The sequence below is a fragment of the Equus caballus genome, chromosome 1, assembly GCF_041296265.1.
Source record: "Equus caballus isolate H_3958 breed thoroughbred chromosome 1, TB-T2T, whole genome shotgun sequence".
Taxonomy (NCBI): Eukaryota; Metazoa; Chordata; class Mammalia; order Perissodactyla; family Equidae; genus Equus; species Equus caballus.
This window is the reverse complement of record NC_091684.1, coordinates 198362018-198379252: the sequence shown is the minus strand read 5'-3', so window position 1 is coordinate 198379252 and position 17235 is coordinate 198362018. Positions and strand designations below refer to the sequence as shown.

General features: G+C 48.1%; 1 protein-coding gene across 2 annotated transcripts in view; it reads left to right on the top strand.

The window, feature by feature from the left end:
* Positions 1-2154: 2154 nt before the first annotated feature.
* PYGL (glycogen phosphorylase L) overlaps positions 2155-17235 on the top strand; it is a 29062-nt gene continuing 13981 nt past the window's right edge. Inside the window, 5 exon segments of one of the 2 annotated variants that reach the window (NM_001145889.1) lie at positions 2155-2429; positions 7208-7309; positions 9495-9573; positions 12415-12518; positions 16608-16739. In NM_001145889.1, coding sequence (NP_001139361.1) covers positions 2187-2429; positions 7208-7309; positions 9495-9573; positions 12415-12518; positions 16608-16739 — 660 coding nt within the window. In that variant the 5' untranslated portion in view covers positions 2155-2186. 2 annotated transcript variants of the gene reach the window in all.

Here is a 17235-nt window from a genome sequence, read left to right as displayed (position 1 = left end):
TAGATGCTGAAACCTGGAGAAGGAGCAGAGTCTGGGCCTCTTTCTCTTAAAACTGCAGGTTGACAAGTGTTAGACATGCTCACACCAGAGACTCTGCAGAAAGACTGAAAGAGAAGTGAAGAGGGACTGAAGACTGGGTCGACGGCATGCCCCACAGCGCCTGGCACCGTCTGTTCTCTTTAACACGGGGTTGATGGTCCCCCACACTCTGTAGTTCACAGGTTTTCCCCTTTGAGAGATGGCAGCTCAGGGTGCAGGCTCACGGACTGGAAACTGAATCAGGTAAATGGAGGGTTTGTTGGTACATCGTTATCCTGGGTTTCCAACAAGGATTTAGTACATCTAAGTGGACAGGGGGGCTAGGATCCACCTGTTTGAAACTGTCTTAAGCAAAACTAAGAAAGAGCATGTTTGCCTGTGGTGTCTTTGCACCCTAATTCCTCACCCCACCCCAGGTGTCGCGACATCGTGTTGCCTTTTGCTGCCCAGAGGCCTCCCTGGGAGTAAGACGGACTCAGACCCAGCTTCCCTCATCCCTCTGCTCTACCCTATTCCTCTATCCAGCTATTAAAGCTGAGGAAACTATTTCACAACAACGTGTGAATGACCCAACACTAGGTTAAAGCTGTAAGGGTCCTAGGGGTATTCAAAGCTGACTGAAAAAACACATTCTTTATTATCCAATTTTTCAAAGGAACTTCCCTTTCAGCCTCCCCTGAAACTTTACCACACAAGCCTGGTTATTTTTAAGTCCAATCATTTTGATGTGGCTCCACTCTCCCTCTTAATTCAGGGTATTTCTGGCCTCATCCAGATGGCCCAGCTGTCATGGCCCTGTCCCCCATAAATGCTTTTCCCTGCAGGTCATCGGGATTGCGTAAGCATCCAGCGCAGTCTCAGCTCTGTCCCAAAGGCCCTGCATCTGAACCCAGAAGCTGGGAGGACAAGGGTCTGGATATTTTGCCAGATCTATGCAGTTTGAACTTTCATTTCCATGGTGGGGGCTGCATTTAGCCTGAGTCAAATAATCCCACCCCCTACCAACACATCTACTCAAAGGAATCAGCTTGGGTTTATCACTGAAAGTAAAGTCTATTAATCAGTTGCACTAAGGTTTTTTTGGAAAACTCAATTCTGGCAACGGACTGCTTTTAAAGTAATAGATTAATACGTACTACTTGCTGAAGAAGAAAAAGCCTCTGGCGGCCAAAAATACCACGCATTTGCCTTTGCCAAGGTTTAAACACACATGCACACACACACATACAAACAAACACCACCCAAGCTGGAGGGGAGGGTGCAAAGATCAGCCGCCCCCAGATTCACACAGACTGCTCTGGCGCCCGCTCGGCCAGTTACCCGTTCGTTTCACACACATGCCCTTCTCTCTTCTCCCCTCTTCGCCCCCTTGGGTTGAAAAGTGATTCAGAGTAGAGCCCCTGCCACATACTCGGCCCCAAGGTTCAGCTCAGGACTTGCAGATTCTTACTGTCTCTGCAACGAGCAGAAGACGCTCCGGACAGAGCGAGCACGGGTTTGAGGAATCAGGAAACCCGGAATCCCTGAGTCCCCCCAAAACAATTGAAAACAGGGGGCGTCGGGGCCCTCTTTCTGAGGTCTCGGATCCAAGACGGGGCGATGCCACCGACGGACAAGAGGGTGGGACAACTGAAGTGGGAGCGTGCCGACTCTCCAGGATCCCTCCGGATGCTCATGGTGGGTCCCATTCCAGGTGAGAAACAGTAACAGTGATAATGACAGCACAAGTTTGCCAGCAACGTGCTTGCCCACACAGGCATCCTCCTGTCTCCAAGAATCTAGAGTGGGAGGTAAGACCGACGCTGCTCCAGGTTCTGCAGATCTGATGGGCGCTCCCAGGCTCGGCGACCTGCCGAGGGCCACTTGCAACTGCCCAGAGGGTCCCGCGGGGTCCCGGCAGCCCCACCCACGCCCCCTGCCGTCCACCCCGCTCCCCACGTCCACCCCCACCCCCCACCACGTTCACCGCGCTCCCCACGTCCACCCCCGCCGTCCGCTCCGCCCCAGCCGCTAGGGCCGGACACCGACCGGCGGGCGGGGCCGAGGGGCGGGCCCCGGACTCTCCGCCTCAAAAGCGGCGCCGGGCCGCCCGCCCCGTCCAGTCCAGTCCAGTCCCGCCGGGTCTGCCCGCCGCCGCCACCGCCGCGATGGCCAAGCCGCTGACGGACCAGGAGAAGCGGCGGCAGATCAGCATCCGCGGCATCGTGGGCGTGGAGAACGTGGCGGAGCTCAAGAAGGGCTTCAACCGGCACCTGCACTTCACGCTGGTCAAGGACCGCAACGTGGCCACTCCCCGCGACTACTTCTTCGCGCTGGCGCACACGGTGCGCGACCACCTGGTGGGCCGCTGGATCCGCACGCAGCAGTACTACTACGAGCGGTGCCCCAAGGTACGGCCGCGGGGGGACGCGTCCTCGCCTCGGCGCCCGGCCCCCCGAACCGCTGCGGCCCCCCGGCCTCCTCGCGGCCTCGGGGATCGCGGACTTTCCGAGCATCCGCCCCGCACTGACCGGGAGTCCGCGCGCCCCGGGCGCAGGTCTCGGCCCCGCGTCGGCCTGAACTAGACGGACAAATGGCCGGTCCGGGAGAAGCTCGTGTTTAGGGAGGGGGACAAATATATAGAGTCTGCCAAAGGGTAGGAAGAGCTGGGGGAAGGGGGAGGACGGAAGAGGAGCCGGAGGAAGGCGCCCCACTACCCGGAGAGCCTTCGGAGGACGAGACTCGGGGACGCGTGGATGACCCGGAGTCGCGGCTTCTGTGGGGACTGCCCGAGGGGGGAGCAGAGGGAGGGGCCGAGTCCCCCCAGTTCCGCCGAGCGGGGCGAGGAGCCCCGGGACTTCCTGGATCCCTGCGGGGCGGAGGCCGCGGGCCGGGACGCGCTCCGGACTCAGACCTGCCCGGGGGCTGCGGAGCGAGGCTGCGCACAGGTCGCCCCCGTCCCCTGCGCGGGGCTGGCGTGCAGGGCCCCTTAGCGTGCTTTCGGGCGCACAGCGGGCACCGTCCCCGACTGACCCATCTGGGAAGGTGGGCGGGAGGACGTGCAGGCAGAGCGACGGTGTTGCGCAGGGCCAGGGAGCAGCAGCTTCGGGCGCTGCAGGGGGTGGGTGCGAGTCTGCTGGGGGAGGAGACTGGGAGAGCTGGTCGGACGCACACGGGAAGGGTGAGGAAGATGTGTCCTGGAGGCAGTGGAAATAGGTGTAAACATGTGTGAGGAATTTTTTAAATACATAAAAGCATGAAGAAGAAAAGAATAGTCCCTATTCCCAGTGCCCCCCGAAACCCTGAGCAAAAGAAAGTGAATTCTGGTGAGGAACTGCCGCTGTGACGACGCTTCCTGGTCCTCGCGCCAGAGGGCGGGGCCTCTGCCCCAAGGCGGCAACTGCTGAAACACGTCCGTAGAAAACCCTTTGGGTGGACACATACTGTCTCTTTTTTTATTTGCATGGAGGGGACGCTACAACGCACCATACTGCCCCTAAATGACTTTTCACGTTTTTAGGCTGGCGAGTGAGATGAAGAGCCATGCTTTAGCACCTACCCCCTCCCCTCTCCGTAGCATTTAGCATCAGAGAACACACTCGCCCAGTGTCCTCCTCCAGCGGCTCCTCCGGGACTTCGCAGACTTCGGGGTCCGCTGCTCGCTCCTTTCCTCCTCGAGTGCAGCCAGGTGTTCCGGTGGGGACGCACAGTGAACAGCATTCACTCCGTCCGTGTTAATGAAGTACCCGCTCTGTGACGGTCGTTCACCTAAACCGCAGGTCCCTGCGCTCGGGAGCGGAGAGGGGGGCTGCCGAGAGGAGGGGCGCACGGAGAGGGAGGGGCGCGCAGAGAGGGGGCGTGCGCGTGCGCGGGCTTCTCTCCGCCTCCCCTGCTCTCCCGCAACTGGAGATGAGCCCCGCGTCTGCGTCTCTAGTCTGCGTTCGTTTCCAAACGCGATTCCTACGTCTCCAAGTGCTTGGTGACTACACCCAGACCTCCTCCTGTTTCCTCAAACTCTAGTCATTGTCCCTCCCAGTCCCGCCCCATCTTCTGTGTTCCTGGTGTGAGTGGCCGTGCCGTCCTGAGGGTCCCCCAGACGCGGAACTTCAGACTCACCCTTGATTTCCTCCCGTAATCCCCGTTCGACACGTTGTCAAAGTCTGCCGATTCCTGCAGGTTGCCGTAAATAACCCGTTCTCCCCCATTCCCACCTCTCGGCCTAGATTGAGACCCTGGCTGCTGGTAGACTTCTAAGGGGTTTCCTTGCTGCCCAGAAGCGGTAGCGTTTGTCTGGAGTGGCTGGCAGACATACTTGGTTTGGCCAGCGAGATGTCTTCAAGCAGTTTCGTTTCCTGTGCCTTCGGTCAGGCCGTGTGCACTCCGTTCTTGACCTCGTCCTCCTCATTGTTTTACGTGACCTCCTTTCTTCATTTATTTTCTCTGCCTGGCTCACAAAGGCATCTGAGTTTACGAGGCCATCTCATTCTGTACGTTGCCATCCCATTCAGCTTCCTCAAGCAACACACCTGCCCTCTGCTCAGCTATGGATGGCTCTCCGTTCCTGCCACGGCCCTTAATCAAGCATTTAAGGCCCCTCTCAGTCCAGGTGGACCTGTGCCTCCCATCTGCTTTCCCACTACCCTCGCCTGGGCTTACCTTGCTCTCCCACCAAACCAGTTTGTTGTCCCATCCACACCCTGTACGCCCCACTCCAGGGCCTCTGCCCTCACTGCACCCTTCAGGTGGAATGCCCTTCCCACCATGCGTCTCTACGCTCAACTCTGGCCTGTCCTGCAAGTCTCTGTGGTCTTCCCAAAGTACCCAATGATGTGGATTAAGGCTGTCCCAGCTAGAGAAGCCCAAGGTGACCTGGCCTACATGCCAAACTATATGACCCGGTGGATTTTTTTATGATATGAATTAGGGCTGCCCCAGGGAGAGAAGCCCAGGGCATCCTCACCTACATGCCGATCTGTATGGCCAGATTCATATCTAAAGTTATATGACCGCACAATAACCAGACCCCATCTGCACTGAAATCATTTAATGACTTTTTACATCATCTTTTCTTTTTCCAGTAAAAATAAGTCACATACCCATGCCTTATAAAATTAGCCCTAACCCTCAACTCAGGGCAGGAGCAGCTCTGACTGCCCGTGGGTCCTGTCCCCATGCTATTCCACATTATTCTCTAAATAAAAGAGCACTACTGCCAGATCTTGAGAGTCCAAGAAATCTTTCTTTTGACTCCTTGTCTCACCGACCTAGCATCACCCAGGTCCTCTGATCGATGCTAGGAATAACATTAAAATTATTTTAAAATATTGGTTATTGTTATGTCTTCTTTATCTTTACAAACCTTTTGAAAATGTCCAGTTTTTGGAAAATGTACATAAAATAGTAAGTAGTGCATGCATATAGTTTATAAGGTGTATTGGAGAAGCTCAAATATTTTACTACCAGGAGTATGTAATAAATGTTTAGAGACCACTAAGCGAATGAGCGAGATCTATTTTTCAAGGTCTTACGTATCCCGAAATATAAGGTGAGGTCCCCCCCAAAATAGTTTATGAAAAAATAGGAAATCACCTTGCATTCATGTCCTTGTAAAGTCTGCCATGTAATGAGAGGCTCTCTCAATTACTTTATTTTGAGCAACACCTTTTTTTAAGGAAGACCTTGAAATGTCTTAAGTCCATGCTAATTTGGAATCGTTAAAAGGGAGGCAAAGAAATTTAACACAGATGCAGTCGTTATTTCTGGGGGCATGACCTCACAATTGCAAGCGTTGGATTTATATATATGGTGCCCTGATGTTCTGCACATGGGTATTTGTGACTTGAGATGCTCTTTCCTGTGACACAGGGGCCTGGTGTACAAGGGCACCAGCCATGGGGGTGAGTGGCACCATGTGCCTCCTTGGCCTATGTCTGCCATAGGAAAGATACCTGTTCCCAATTCACGCAAGGCATCTAATAAGCTGATGAGGGCTCTAATGACAGTGTTATATATATTCAAACAACTTGGATAAAAATAAAGTCAATGTGCTCTGGAAAATAGTGTTGGATGGCCCACTAAGATACGGATGTTGACTATTCCTGTGAAGACAGAATTCAGTTGTTTCATAAAATGCAAGTGTGAAAAAGTGAAATTTCTAAATTGACGTTTTCACTTAATGTTTTATTTTAAGTATATATGTTTAGCTAATGAGTTAAATATTACACTAGGCCTTTGTTATATTGAACTATATTCATAATTTTTTTATATTTTCAGCTAGACCAAGTACTTTTCTTTTTCAGTCTGCCTACTGGGAAATGAAAGAGTTCCTAAAATTTGATATGACTTGATACTGATGCATTTACAGGTTTCTGTTTTGTGTTTGGTGGAAAAGAAAGGACTGATATGCAGAGTAAGATACTGTAAAAGAAGATGAAGAAGTTACTCACTGATGTCTTTCTTTTTTTTAATTAGTAAACTGCGCTTGTATTTTTAAAGGTTTTAGGCAAATCTGACATCTGCACTGTTCACTTTCAATTCTGATAGGACTGACCTTGTCAAAGGCAAACAGTTTCTAATTTGATAAATTTCCCATTCTGCCAAGAACAAACGCCAATAAACGGGAGGTAGTTTTTTGTTATTGCAAGTTTGTAGACTTTCTAGAATGATTTTAATTCTAAAGTAATTGCAATATTACTTGCAGCATCAGTGAAGGAGGAATACTTTCTAGCCATTGGGGTGTTGCGAAGGAGTTCGTCTCTATGTTTCTTGGATAAGTTGAGATGGTCACAGCCAACCCCACTCGACTCTCGCCCTGTAACTGTCTCACAACGCATGGTGGGCTGTGGCCATCTGACTGTCTTTGTCCAAAACATGCGTAATTCATGAGGCTCATGAAGGGGAAGGAAGAAAAACACAAAATATTGAAACTAATTAGTTGGATGAGTTTGCTTTTTTTCTCCCTGGAAATAAAAGACACTGAACTAATTTGCCAAAAATAGGTATAAAATGGTTTTCCTGAGGTTGGTTGTCAGTGGTGCTTTTATTCAGCCCCTCACACGTGTCTGGGGTCTCATCTGAACCTTGGTTAAGGTCGTCCTGCCTGTTTGTCTCCTGTTGCTGACCTTGGGTTTAATGTGGACAGGTAAGCCTGGCCCCATAGGGTTAACATGACCTCATTTCTTTGTTTCAGAGGGTTTATTACCTCTCTTTAGAATTTTACATGGGCCGAACCCTGCAGAACACCATGATCAACCTTGGCCTGCAGAATGCCTGTGACGAGGCCATTTACCAGGTACATCGTCTCCGTATTTCTCTCATCCTCTCCCCTTAAACTTCAAGTTCTAGTCAGGAACCTTAGAGATATAGCACCAGAAAAAAAGTGAAAGATTGTGCCTATAAACATGGCTATTAAAGATTACTAGAAATATAAACTCCTGGTGACCTCTGGCTTAAGAGAAACTAGGTTAGAGAACTAGCTTTACCTCATGAGAATTTTCTTTTGCAATCAACGTTCTTGACAGCATTCCCCAGCAAATAACGTTTTAGAAATTAGCATCTGAACAAGCCTTTTAAAAGAACTTGGGACCCTGCTTTCAGAATCACAAGCTTTACTTTGGGCTCCTATTTACTTTTTAAAAAAGTGATCAAAGTTTGACTATTATTCATGTATCGCGGCAATATGTGAAAAAATAAGCTTTTGAAATTCTGGCATCAGACTTTCTCTCTTGCTTAATGAGATGTGAAATACACTTCCTCCTTCAGCAGGAGCCTGAGGTCTTAAACCTAATGTGCTCATTTGTTTCTATGAGCATTTTTAACTCTTTCTGCCCTGAGCCTCAGGGATCTCATACCTGTGGTTGGAAGGAGGCGTGTGAGTCTGCAAAGACAATGGGAGACCGTCCACACTGCTCCTTGTCCTGGGTGTGGGATGGTGCCCTCCTTGGCCAGCTGCTTGTCACTAAGGGCTAGCCCCCTTCACATGGGTAATTTCCTCAGGTGGCACATTTCCTGTGAAATAGCCGTTCAGCCCCACTCCACAGCCACTTCCTTTGCTTCCCCTGAAATCAGCTGAAGATGATACACCTCCCTTGGACTAGCATATCACCAGGTGGGGTGAAGGAACCGTGTCTGCATGCTCAAGGTTTATATCCTACTCCGGACTTTTGTTATTAGAATTTTAAAAGTCCTGAGTGTTAGCGTTAGCAGTCGACTTGCACAAGGACCCCAGTGACCTCAAGTCACCAGGGAGCAAATCCGAGAGCCCCTTCGACAGCGAACAGAAGCAAAGCCGTTTCTGAACTCTTGAAAGATTTAATTATCGAGACTTGTGTGAGAAGGCAGCCTTTGGTGTAAGGGTAGGGATCCAAATGGGTGGCTCCATGGAGACTGGGGCATCACTCCAAGTATGGTTCATCCTATGCACATCTTTTCAGATGAGTGAATTATTTTTCCGTTTTAAATACTATCTAATTTCATGGATTGCATCACTTTCGGTAAGAATACAGTCATTTCACAACAGACCATCATTAGCTAAGCATAGGTGGATCATTATCTAGTCGGCCTGGGACAGGTCACTTAGTCTGCCTGCCATCAATTTCCTCATTGTAAGATAAGCAGTCCAGAGTGCTCTCCAGGGCTGCAGAGTTCTGACACTGGTGCTGGTGGCTCTGGCTGGTCAAGTCCCAGCACTTTTGGGCCGGGAGCTGGGTGGTAGCCAGTTCCAACCATCCGCAAGGTCACAGATGCTCCTTGGCCCCTCAGAGCTTCTTATCCATCCCAGAGAGAAGTAGGGGATTGTAGCCCTTTCTAGCTGGACCACATTGCTGCCTGCTGTCTGGCCTCAGGCCCCTGGGCAGGAGTCACTAACAGGTTTTAGGTTAACAACCATTGACCCCACTGAGTAAATATGTTGTGGTCATGAAAAGATGAACTTTAGTCCATCCCGGAAAGTCTGACCTTACACCTTTTGGTAATTTTCAAAATCCTTCAGCCCAGTTAGTGTCCGCTTGGTCCTAGACTGTTTCTGAAGTTTTACCCAAACAGCACAAAATACAACTTTAAGAAGTAGCAATACCTAATGTTTATTGAGAAATATCTGCCCAGGAATAATTCTAAATGCTTTCTTTGTGGAATCTCACTTAATCACTACAGCCCTAAACAAGGTAGGTACCGTTAGCCTCATTTTTTAAATAAGAGAAGAGATGCATAGAAAGGTTTACCCCTTTCCCAGGGTTAGATGACTAAGAAGTGACAGAGGCAGGAACGGACACTTAGAGCCCACGCTGTTCTCCAAGCAGCTGCTGTGCCATCTCACACGGTTTGCAGCTGTAGTCAGTAGTGTCTGCAGTGGGCATCCGACACCAGACCAGCTGCCCGAGCTGCCAGGATTGGGTGGTGTGGAGCTGTAGGTATGACGGTTGTCCCTGAAATGGCCCGCATTTGTATCCACATCCACGTTGTTCTCCTTTCGTCTCCAGCTCGGATTGGACATGGAGGAATTAGAAGAAATTGAAGAAGATGCCGGGCTCGGCAACGGAGGTCTTGGGAGGCTTGCTGGTAAGTGGCGTCGTGAGTGTGTCATGCTGTCTGGCCGATTGGTGCCCTCTGAGATGCCACGCACAGCCAAGCTTAGAAGAAGTAGACAGGCTTTCTGGAGGAGTGCAAGGTGTGACCTGGTGCAGGTATATTTGTTTTCGAGTTTGCGCTGTGGTTTGAGCAGTTCTAGACAAACACTAGAGAAGGGAACTTGAACTAAAGAGACGTTGCTTAAAGCCCTTGGAGACATTGCTTAAAACCTCAGAGTGGACCGGATCCTTCCTGTGCCCTCAAGGGTTTCCACAGCGGCCTCTTTATTCGCTGTTATCTGTCCGCAGGGTTTCATCACACACTTGTGCGTGTGACCCAAGTTGTTGACTGTTGTGTTGTGTCTGGTGTGCTCGACAGCTTGCTTTGTGATTGACTAGTTGGCAATGATACATTTGTTTTATTGCTGGTGTGTTTAGGTAATTAATATCCTTTTTTTTGTATGGATGCAATTTGAGTTCTTTGCTTTATCCAAGAAATGATTTTTCAACAAATATAGAGGAAAACATTAAAAATATAATACTAATTCTATTAAATTAAAAATATGCATCCCCATGAAGGAATTCTACTTCCTGAAATCTACCCCAAAGAAATACTCAAGCGTGTGCACATGGAGGCATGTAAAGAAAATTGTTACAGTATTGTTTGTTAAAGCAAAGTGTTAGAAATAACCTAATGTCCAATGGTAAGAGAATAGGTAAGTAAGTATGGAGCATCCGTGTTACAGAATGCTATGCAGCAGCCTAAAAGAACAAAACTGATCTGTATGTACTTCCCTGGATAGACCTCCAAGGGGAAAATGCAAGTCACATGCAAAGCCACACAGTGTGATATTATTTATGTTTTTTAAAAATTAAATATTTTCTGTAAGTATATGTGTAAATCCATAGAAAAACAGTTTGGGATTTGATATACTAAACTGCTCCCTGTGCTCTTCTCTAGAGGGGAGAGCAGACCTGGGGGTGGAAGGAAGGGGACACTAGCCCTGTCTGTAACATTTAATGTTTTTTACAAGGAGGATGTATTACTTGTGAAATTTAAATTTAATAATAAAAATGTACCACCACACATGTTTGTATCAGATTGTACTCTATGAAAAATAAATATGTTTCTTCTCTTTTAGAAGTGATTTCAAAATCTCTTAATTTTACACACACTCTTAAGTTACTAGAAATCCATTTCCATGTGTTTCATATTAAATTCCTAGTATATTAGTTGCAGTGTGCTTTAACATTGCAATTGGTAATAGAAAACACTGCTCTGGGATACTTGCCAACTTGTGAGGTCAATCACTGGACCATTTAGTAGGCTGTCCATGGGGCTGTGGGAAGACCAGCAGGACCGAGGGTGTGCGCATCCGAGAATGACAGCCAGCCGGCCGTCCGTTCATATAAGGCCCCAGACCTCAGTACTTGTTGGCTGGATTACCCCCACTCTGTGCCTTACGTTAATGACCTCACTCCCTCAGTTGGCTGATTAGGTCAAAGAGCCAAGTGGTGGATGAGGCTGAGTAATTCTCAATAGATGACCTCATCTCTTACTTGACTAAGAAGGTTGGGACCCCATTCTGGTCAGGCTCCAAGGATAATTTGATCAGGACCCAGGAAGAGACAAGTGGCCACAGCTCTGAAAAATCGCAGGAACTGGAGTGAGCCAGGCCTCATGACACAGGACTGGGAGACCACTGTGATGTTACAGTGACTTGAAGGTCTTGGCCATTGGCCTTTGTGATCTCTATTTTTGGGCTCCACCATGAGCCTGATTCAGTCCCTTTCCGTTTGGTCTACAATTTCCAGTGTTCTTTTCGTTTTAGATCCTACTGTACATTTGCTCGTTCTCTGCATATTCCGCAGTTCACATTCCTGAGGGGGACAGTCTGCTTAGGGTTACCCCGCAGCCCCTTGATTGACTGCTGTGGATCAGGTGCTCTGTCAGTCATGCTCTTGGTACAAGTAACAGAAAACCCAGCAAAAACTGGTTGGGCCAACAAGAATGCGTGTCACCACAGAACAGGAACCCCAGAGGGTGGGCCACTCCGTGATTAGTTTGTTCAGCAGCTCAGTTCTGTCAGTTCTGTCTGGGCCTCTGTAGCTCCTTTGGCTTTCCCCTCATGGGAGAAAGATGGGGGCAGCAAGGAAAATCTGTCACCACACCCAGCCGACTTCCTAGCGCCTCTCATCGGATTGAATGTCATCGCACGCTCACGCCAGGACGGATCCCTGGTTAGGAAGTAGGTTGATGGCTGTGACTGGCTTTAAGCAGTCAAGCGGGGTGCACCTCCTGGTCCAGCCTCCCTGAAGCATGTGGCCACCTGTTATCTGGACAACACTGGAGTTCCACTGCCAGAAAGAGAGTCTTCTCCTCCCACAGATGTCCAGCTGGTCAGTCAGGTGGTCACAGGTGAATCATACAGACCATTTCAAGCAGGGGGCCACCGAGACAGCTTCCTTAGAAAGGGCAGTGTGAGTGGCAGACACAGTGATGGACACATCTAACGCAGGCCAGCTTCCTCACCTGTTCTCAAATGAAATGCCAGCAGGTACACAGTGGTCGTAGCGAGACGGTGAGGTAATAAAGGATGTTTGTTTTCTTCTTTACACGTTTTCATATTTTGTAACTTTTCTGTAGTATTCATTTTATAATTAGAAAAAAGTGTTATTAAAAAATGTAATACCCACTGGGCAGCAGCCTCTGTGCTTTAAAATACAAATGTGGTTTCTCCTAGAAAAATGTTCTGTGGCTGCCATGTTTTTAGAGAAAGGCTTGAAATTTTGACTGGCCTGATGACCCTGCCTCTGCCTGTGCTTAATTTAGCCTGCTTCTTGGATTCCATGGCGACCCTGGGGCTGGCAGCCTATGGATACGGCATCCGGTACGAATATGGCATCTTCAATCAGAAGATCCGAGACGGGTGGCAGGTATGTGAGCCATGTTTTTAAATTTTGTATTAAAGCACTTCACCTGCGTGGTGTTCTGGGTGACTTATAATCTGTGGACATTTAACATAGAGCTTTACTAATTTCTCTGGCATTTGGTTGACATCGGTGCATAGTCGGTCTTCCCACTTTGGGGTGTAAGCTCCCTAAAAGCAGAGAGCCTGCCGGTGTCATTCACCACCAGAGCCGTGGCGTCCTGTGCAGTGCGTGCCTCACGGTGCTCTGAAAATGGGTCATGACTGCCTGAATGGGGACCACTGCAGTGCGCGCCGTCCGTTCTCTGCAGCGTCCAGAAGGGAGGAGCACGTTTCAATTCATGGTGGTAGCCAGCGCCCCTGGGAGGTAGGAAGCATGTCGCCATTTTGTCAGTGAGAAAGCTGAGCTCTTAAGAGGAGGAGTTCCCTCAGATCACACTGCCGGCAAGGACGGTTCTGTATCCCAGATTTCCAGGGCCTCGTCAGGATTCTCTTCTATGCTCAGAGTCTTGCCCTCCTTATCATGCCTGTTGTTCAAGATACATAAACTCAGTGTTCTGATTTTTTTAAAAGATGAAAGTAAGCAATCTTGTTAACTATTATATCAAATAAATCTGGCACGTATTTAATATATGTAATTATGGGGCAGGTGCAGGACGACGCCTGGGGGAGGCTGCAGCTGGATCTGAGCTGACCAGCAAATCGCATCTTGCGAAAATGCAGATTCTCAGTCCGTCTGGGGAAGGGTCTGAAATTCTGCATTTTTAACAAGCCCCCAGGGGTTACACGGTGCCACCAGGAGCTACATGGTGATACAAAGTCAGCAACCACAACTTCGAATTTAGACTTCCGCAATCAGTCATAAAGAGAACCAAAAAATAAAACTTCAACAATAAAATGGTCGAATTTTATTGGTTGATAGAAGCTAGTTAAGTTAGAGTCCACTGGCTTGTGTCAATGACTAGAGACTCTACGGCAAATAAATGAGGATATCCACAAAGGAGCCAAGCACCCTGACTTACAAAACACTTTCCGCTGTCTCACCCCAAAATCTGAGGAGGAGGGCCCTCAGTGTCTTGGACTTCCAGTATCCGCCGGAACCCTCTACCTCTTGGAACCCAGGCCAAGCCTGCTCTAACTAGTCATGCACACTTCTCGTTACCCAGCAAGTTTCTGGTTACCATTGTTGAATTCTCGGTGTCCCCAGAAACATTCGTCAATTGTTAGTACCATCAGAAAGCAGGGTTTGTTGACTGCTCCTGCATTTGCTCACTGGTTCTCTGCAGGTGTGCTGTGTATCCCACAGTCCAGGTAAGCACGTTTCTTAGACTGTAGTCCCTCACACAGCGCCTGAGCTGACCCCTGCTTCCAGGCTGGCTGGAGTACAGATTCCAGCGAGTCGTTCCTCCCAGAAGGGGCTGCCAGGCTGCCGCCCACCCGAACAGGCGCCCGTTCCTCGCTCGCTTTGTCTCAGCCTCTCTCGGGTGAGCTCAGAGCCAACAGCCTGCTGGGTCTCGATGCTGCTCCTCTCCCATCTTGACCGCCCTTCACATGGCTTGGCGTGTTGTGCATTCAGGGACCACTGGCCACAGGGAATCTAAATTTACAGACCGGTTTGTGGATTGACCGGGAGAAAGCAAGGAGAGAGGAGTTTACACCCTCGCGTGGCTTCTGAGGGTTTAGTGGGAGCAGTTCTAGAGATCTCTTCTATCTGCTCACACCAGCTTGTGGTTATGAAATATCTGTTTTTCAATTTACCTTGAAAACAAGCTTTGTGAAATTGAGGGAATGATTAACTGATTCCTTGCTAAATCAGAAACAGACTCAAAATAAAGAACAGCAAGCTATGAGTTCTGTTTTCCTACAGAACTTGTGGACCCAGTGAAGTGAAAGCTGCCGTTATTTGGCAGGAAGAAATTAGACCAGCATTTGATGGCCTTAAGAATAATCAGCTTGCTGGTCCCTTGTCACTTAATGTACCCTCAAACGAGCGGATGTAGCCTCTGACCACTCGGGAGGCGGGGAAGCCCGGAGTCCATCATCTCTTCCGTGAGTATCTCAAGCTGCGCGAGGGCAGAAGAGTCAGACCCTGCCGCACATCTCTGTGGAAAATATGTTGTCAGCCCTGCCATGCACGTGGTTTTTGAGAGGAAACCTGTTTCTGCCTCGCCGTCCTTCTGTGTCATGCAACACCTTCAGATGTGCTTTACAACGGCCCTGAGCACTGACATGAGGCAAACGAGCCTTCCGGCTCTTTCCTGGCTCAGGAAGCGGTTTCACATCCATAGCATTTTAAAACCCCAAACCGGCTCTTGCCTAAGAGAGCGGAAAGTGTTTTGTAAGTCAGGGTGCTTTGATCCTTTGTGGATATCCTCATTTATTTGCCGTAGAGTCTCTAGTCATTGACACAAGCCAGTGGACTCTAACTTAACTAGCTTCTTATCAACCAATAAAATTCGACCATTTTATCATTGAAGTTTTGTTTTTGGTTCTCTTTATGACTGATTGCGGAAGTCTAAATTCGAAGTTGTGGTTGCTGACTTTGTATCACCATGTAGCTCCTGGTGGCACCGTGTAACCCCTGGGGGCTTGTTAAAAATGCAGAATTTCAGACCCTTCCCCAGACGGACTGAGAATCTGCATTTTCGCAAGATGCGATTTGCTGGTCAGCTCAGATCCAGCTGCAGCCTCCCCCAGGCGTCGTCCTGCACCTGACGCGTCCTCCTGCTTCCCAGAGCTTCTGCCTAAACATGTCGCTCCCATGACCCTCTTTTCCGTCATCGTTGTGCACGTGGTTCGTATTAGTGAGCGGCTTACTGGCTTTCTTGATGTGAAGTCGCGATCAGTGTTTCAACAGATGAAAGTGTATTTGCTGGTCTGGGCTGTTGACATTAATGTTTTGTCTAATACCTCAAAAACAGTAGCTGTGTTTGTTTCTCTCCACACCGTGCCTGGGGCAGACGTTGAACTCGTATTTAGGTGTTTGTGAGCATCTAGCATCAATGTGTCACAATTCGTGAGCAGTATCTTCTTAAACTAATGCTGAGTTTTCTAGGAGGAGAGAGTGAGGAATCAAATGGGAAAAATAACTGGATTTAGGGTAATGTCATTGACGAGGGTAGTTTGTAGTAAAAAAATTACCCCTCCCTTCTTGTCAGAACACAATTGCTTTTTTATGTATTATTTTATATGTAGTATATGTACTATTTTAAAGTATCTACTCTAAAAATACATCCCCCCCAAATGTGTTTTTTATTATTCTTATTTTGGCGTTTTTCTTTGTTTGCAAAACAAAATTCACTTGATATCCAGGATACCCTAGGTACAACTTATGATTTTAAGATTTTTAAAGAAATATTTTGTCATAAATTAACATAAATACATGGGAAAATGTTGACATTGTCAATAAAATAAATTCCTTGCCTTTTAGTAGATGTTATTTTCAAAATAAGCCGTAATTCATAGTTCATTATCAGATCAAAATTACATAAGGATTAAATTAAACAAAGACAACAGAGTGTAATAGTGTTCTCTACCTGTACTGAAATAAGCTTTCTTAAGGGAGCTTTCTCTGAGTAGCATTTCTTAACTGACTCTGCATTCTAGGCACAAGAATCTTGATTGAAACCATCATGTAGGACCTGTCAGGTCTGGGTATCCAACTGTAAACATCCCTGGGGGCCTCTGTCTCTCCCTCAGGCTGGACAGTTGGCTTCACAGAGTGAAGACCCAGGCTCTAGAACACACAGGCCCATGTCAAGTCCTGGCTATACCATTTACCATCTGTGCAACTTCGAGCAAGTGACAATTGCCTCATCTTTAAGAAGGGAAAACTCATAGTTCCCTCCTGTAGGGTTGCTGAGAGGAGTCAGTGCAATGATACAAATAAAACACTTAGAGCAATGTTATCAAGTATTCTTGTCGATTGAGGCTGTAAGACAACAACAAAGATGAATTGAGGTTGACAGAACCAATGCTCTTTCTTGCCAAAACAGTCTTGAATTGATTCAGTTAAAAATAATTTTAATTTGATCTAATTGACGGTCTAAATCCACCTCTCCTGAAAAGTAAATTCCGAGCCACGTCCTTTTTGCAGGTAGAAGAGGCAGACGATTGGCTCAGGCATGGGAACCCCTGGGAGAAGGCTCGCCCTGAGTTCATGCTGCCCGTGCACTTCTATGGAAAAGTGGACCACACTGAGGCCGGGACTAAGTGGATCGACACACAGGTACTCAGAGTGTCCCCGCGCTGAGCATTTTGTGTAGTACAGACAGTGACTAGGTAGCAGAGAGTATGATATCAAGTGTAGTGTGTTGTGTATTGAATAAGATGGCATATTTTTATAAATAAATCTGTTATTTCTCTTAGTGCAACCCACTCATTTTGGAGACAAAGGAGCTGAGGCCAAGAGAGAAGTGACTCCCCCCTCCCCACGGTCAAGTGACTTACCAGGGTCATTTTGTAATCAGCTTTATCAGAGATTAATCAATTCTATAATCCCGGCATGCTTAGCTTGCCAGTTTTATATAAAGTTGTTGGTACCAAGATTGAATAAATTTAAATGTCATTCCTCACCCCACCGCCATAGGTACATTTACTTGTAACTTCTCAGGGGTAAATATTTTAGAACTGAAGTGTTTATTCAAAGGATTAACAAAGTTCTTATTCATTGCATCCATCATTCTGGATGGTTCCAGCCTTCCAGATTATTCCAGTGGTAGGAG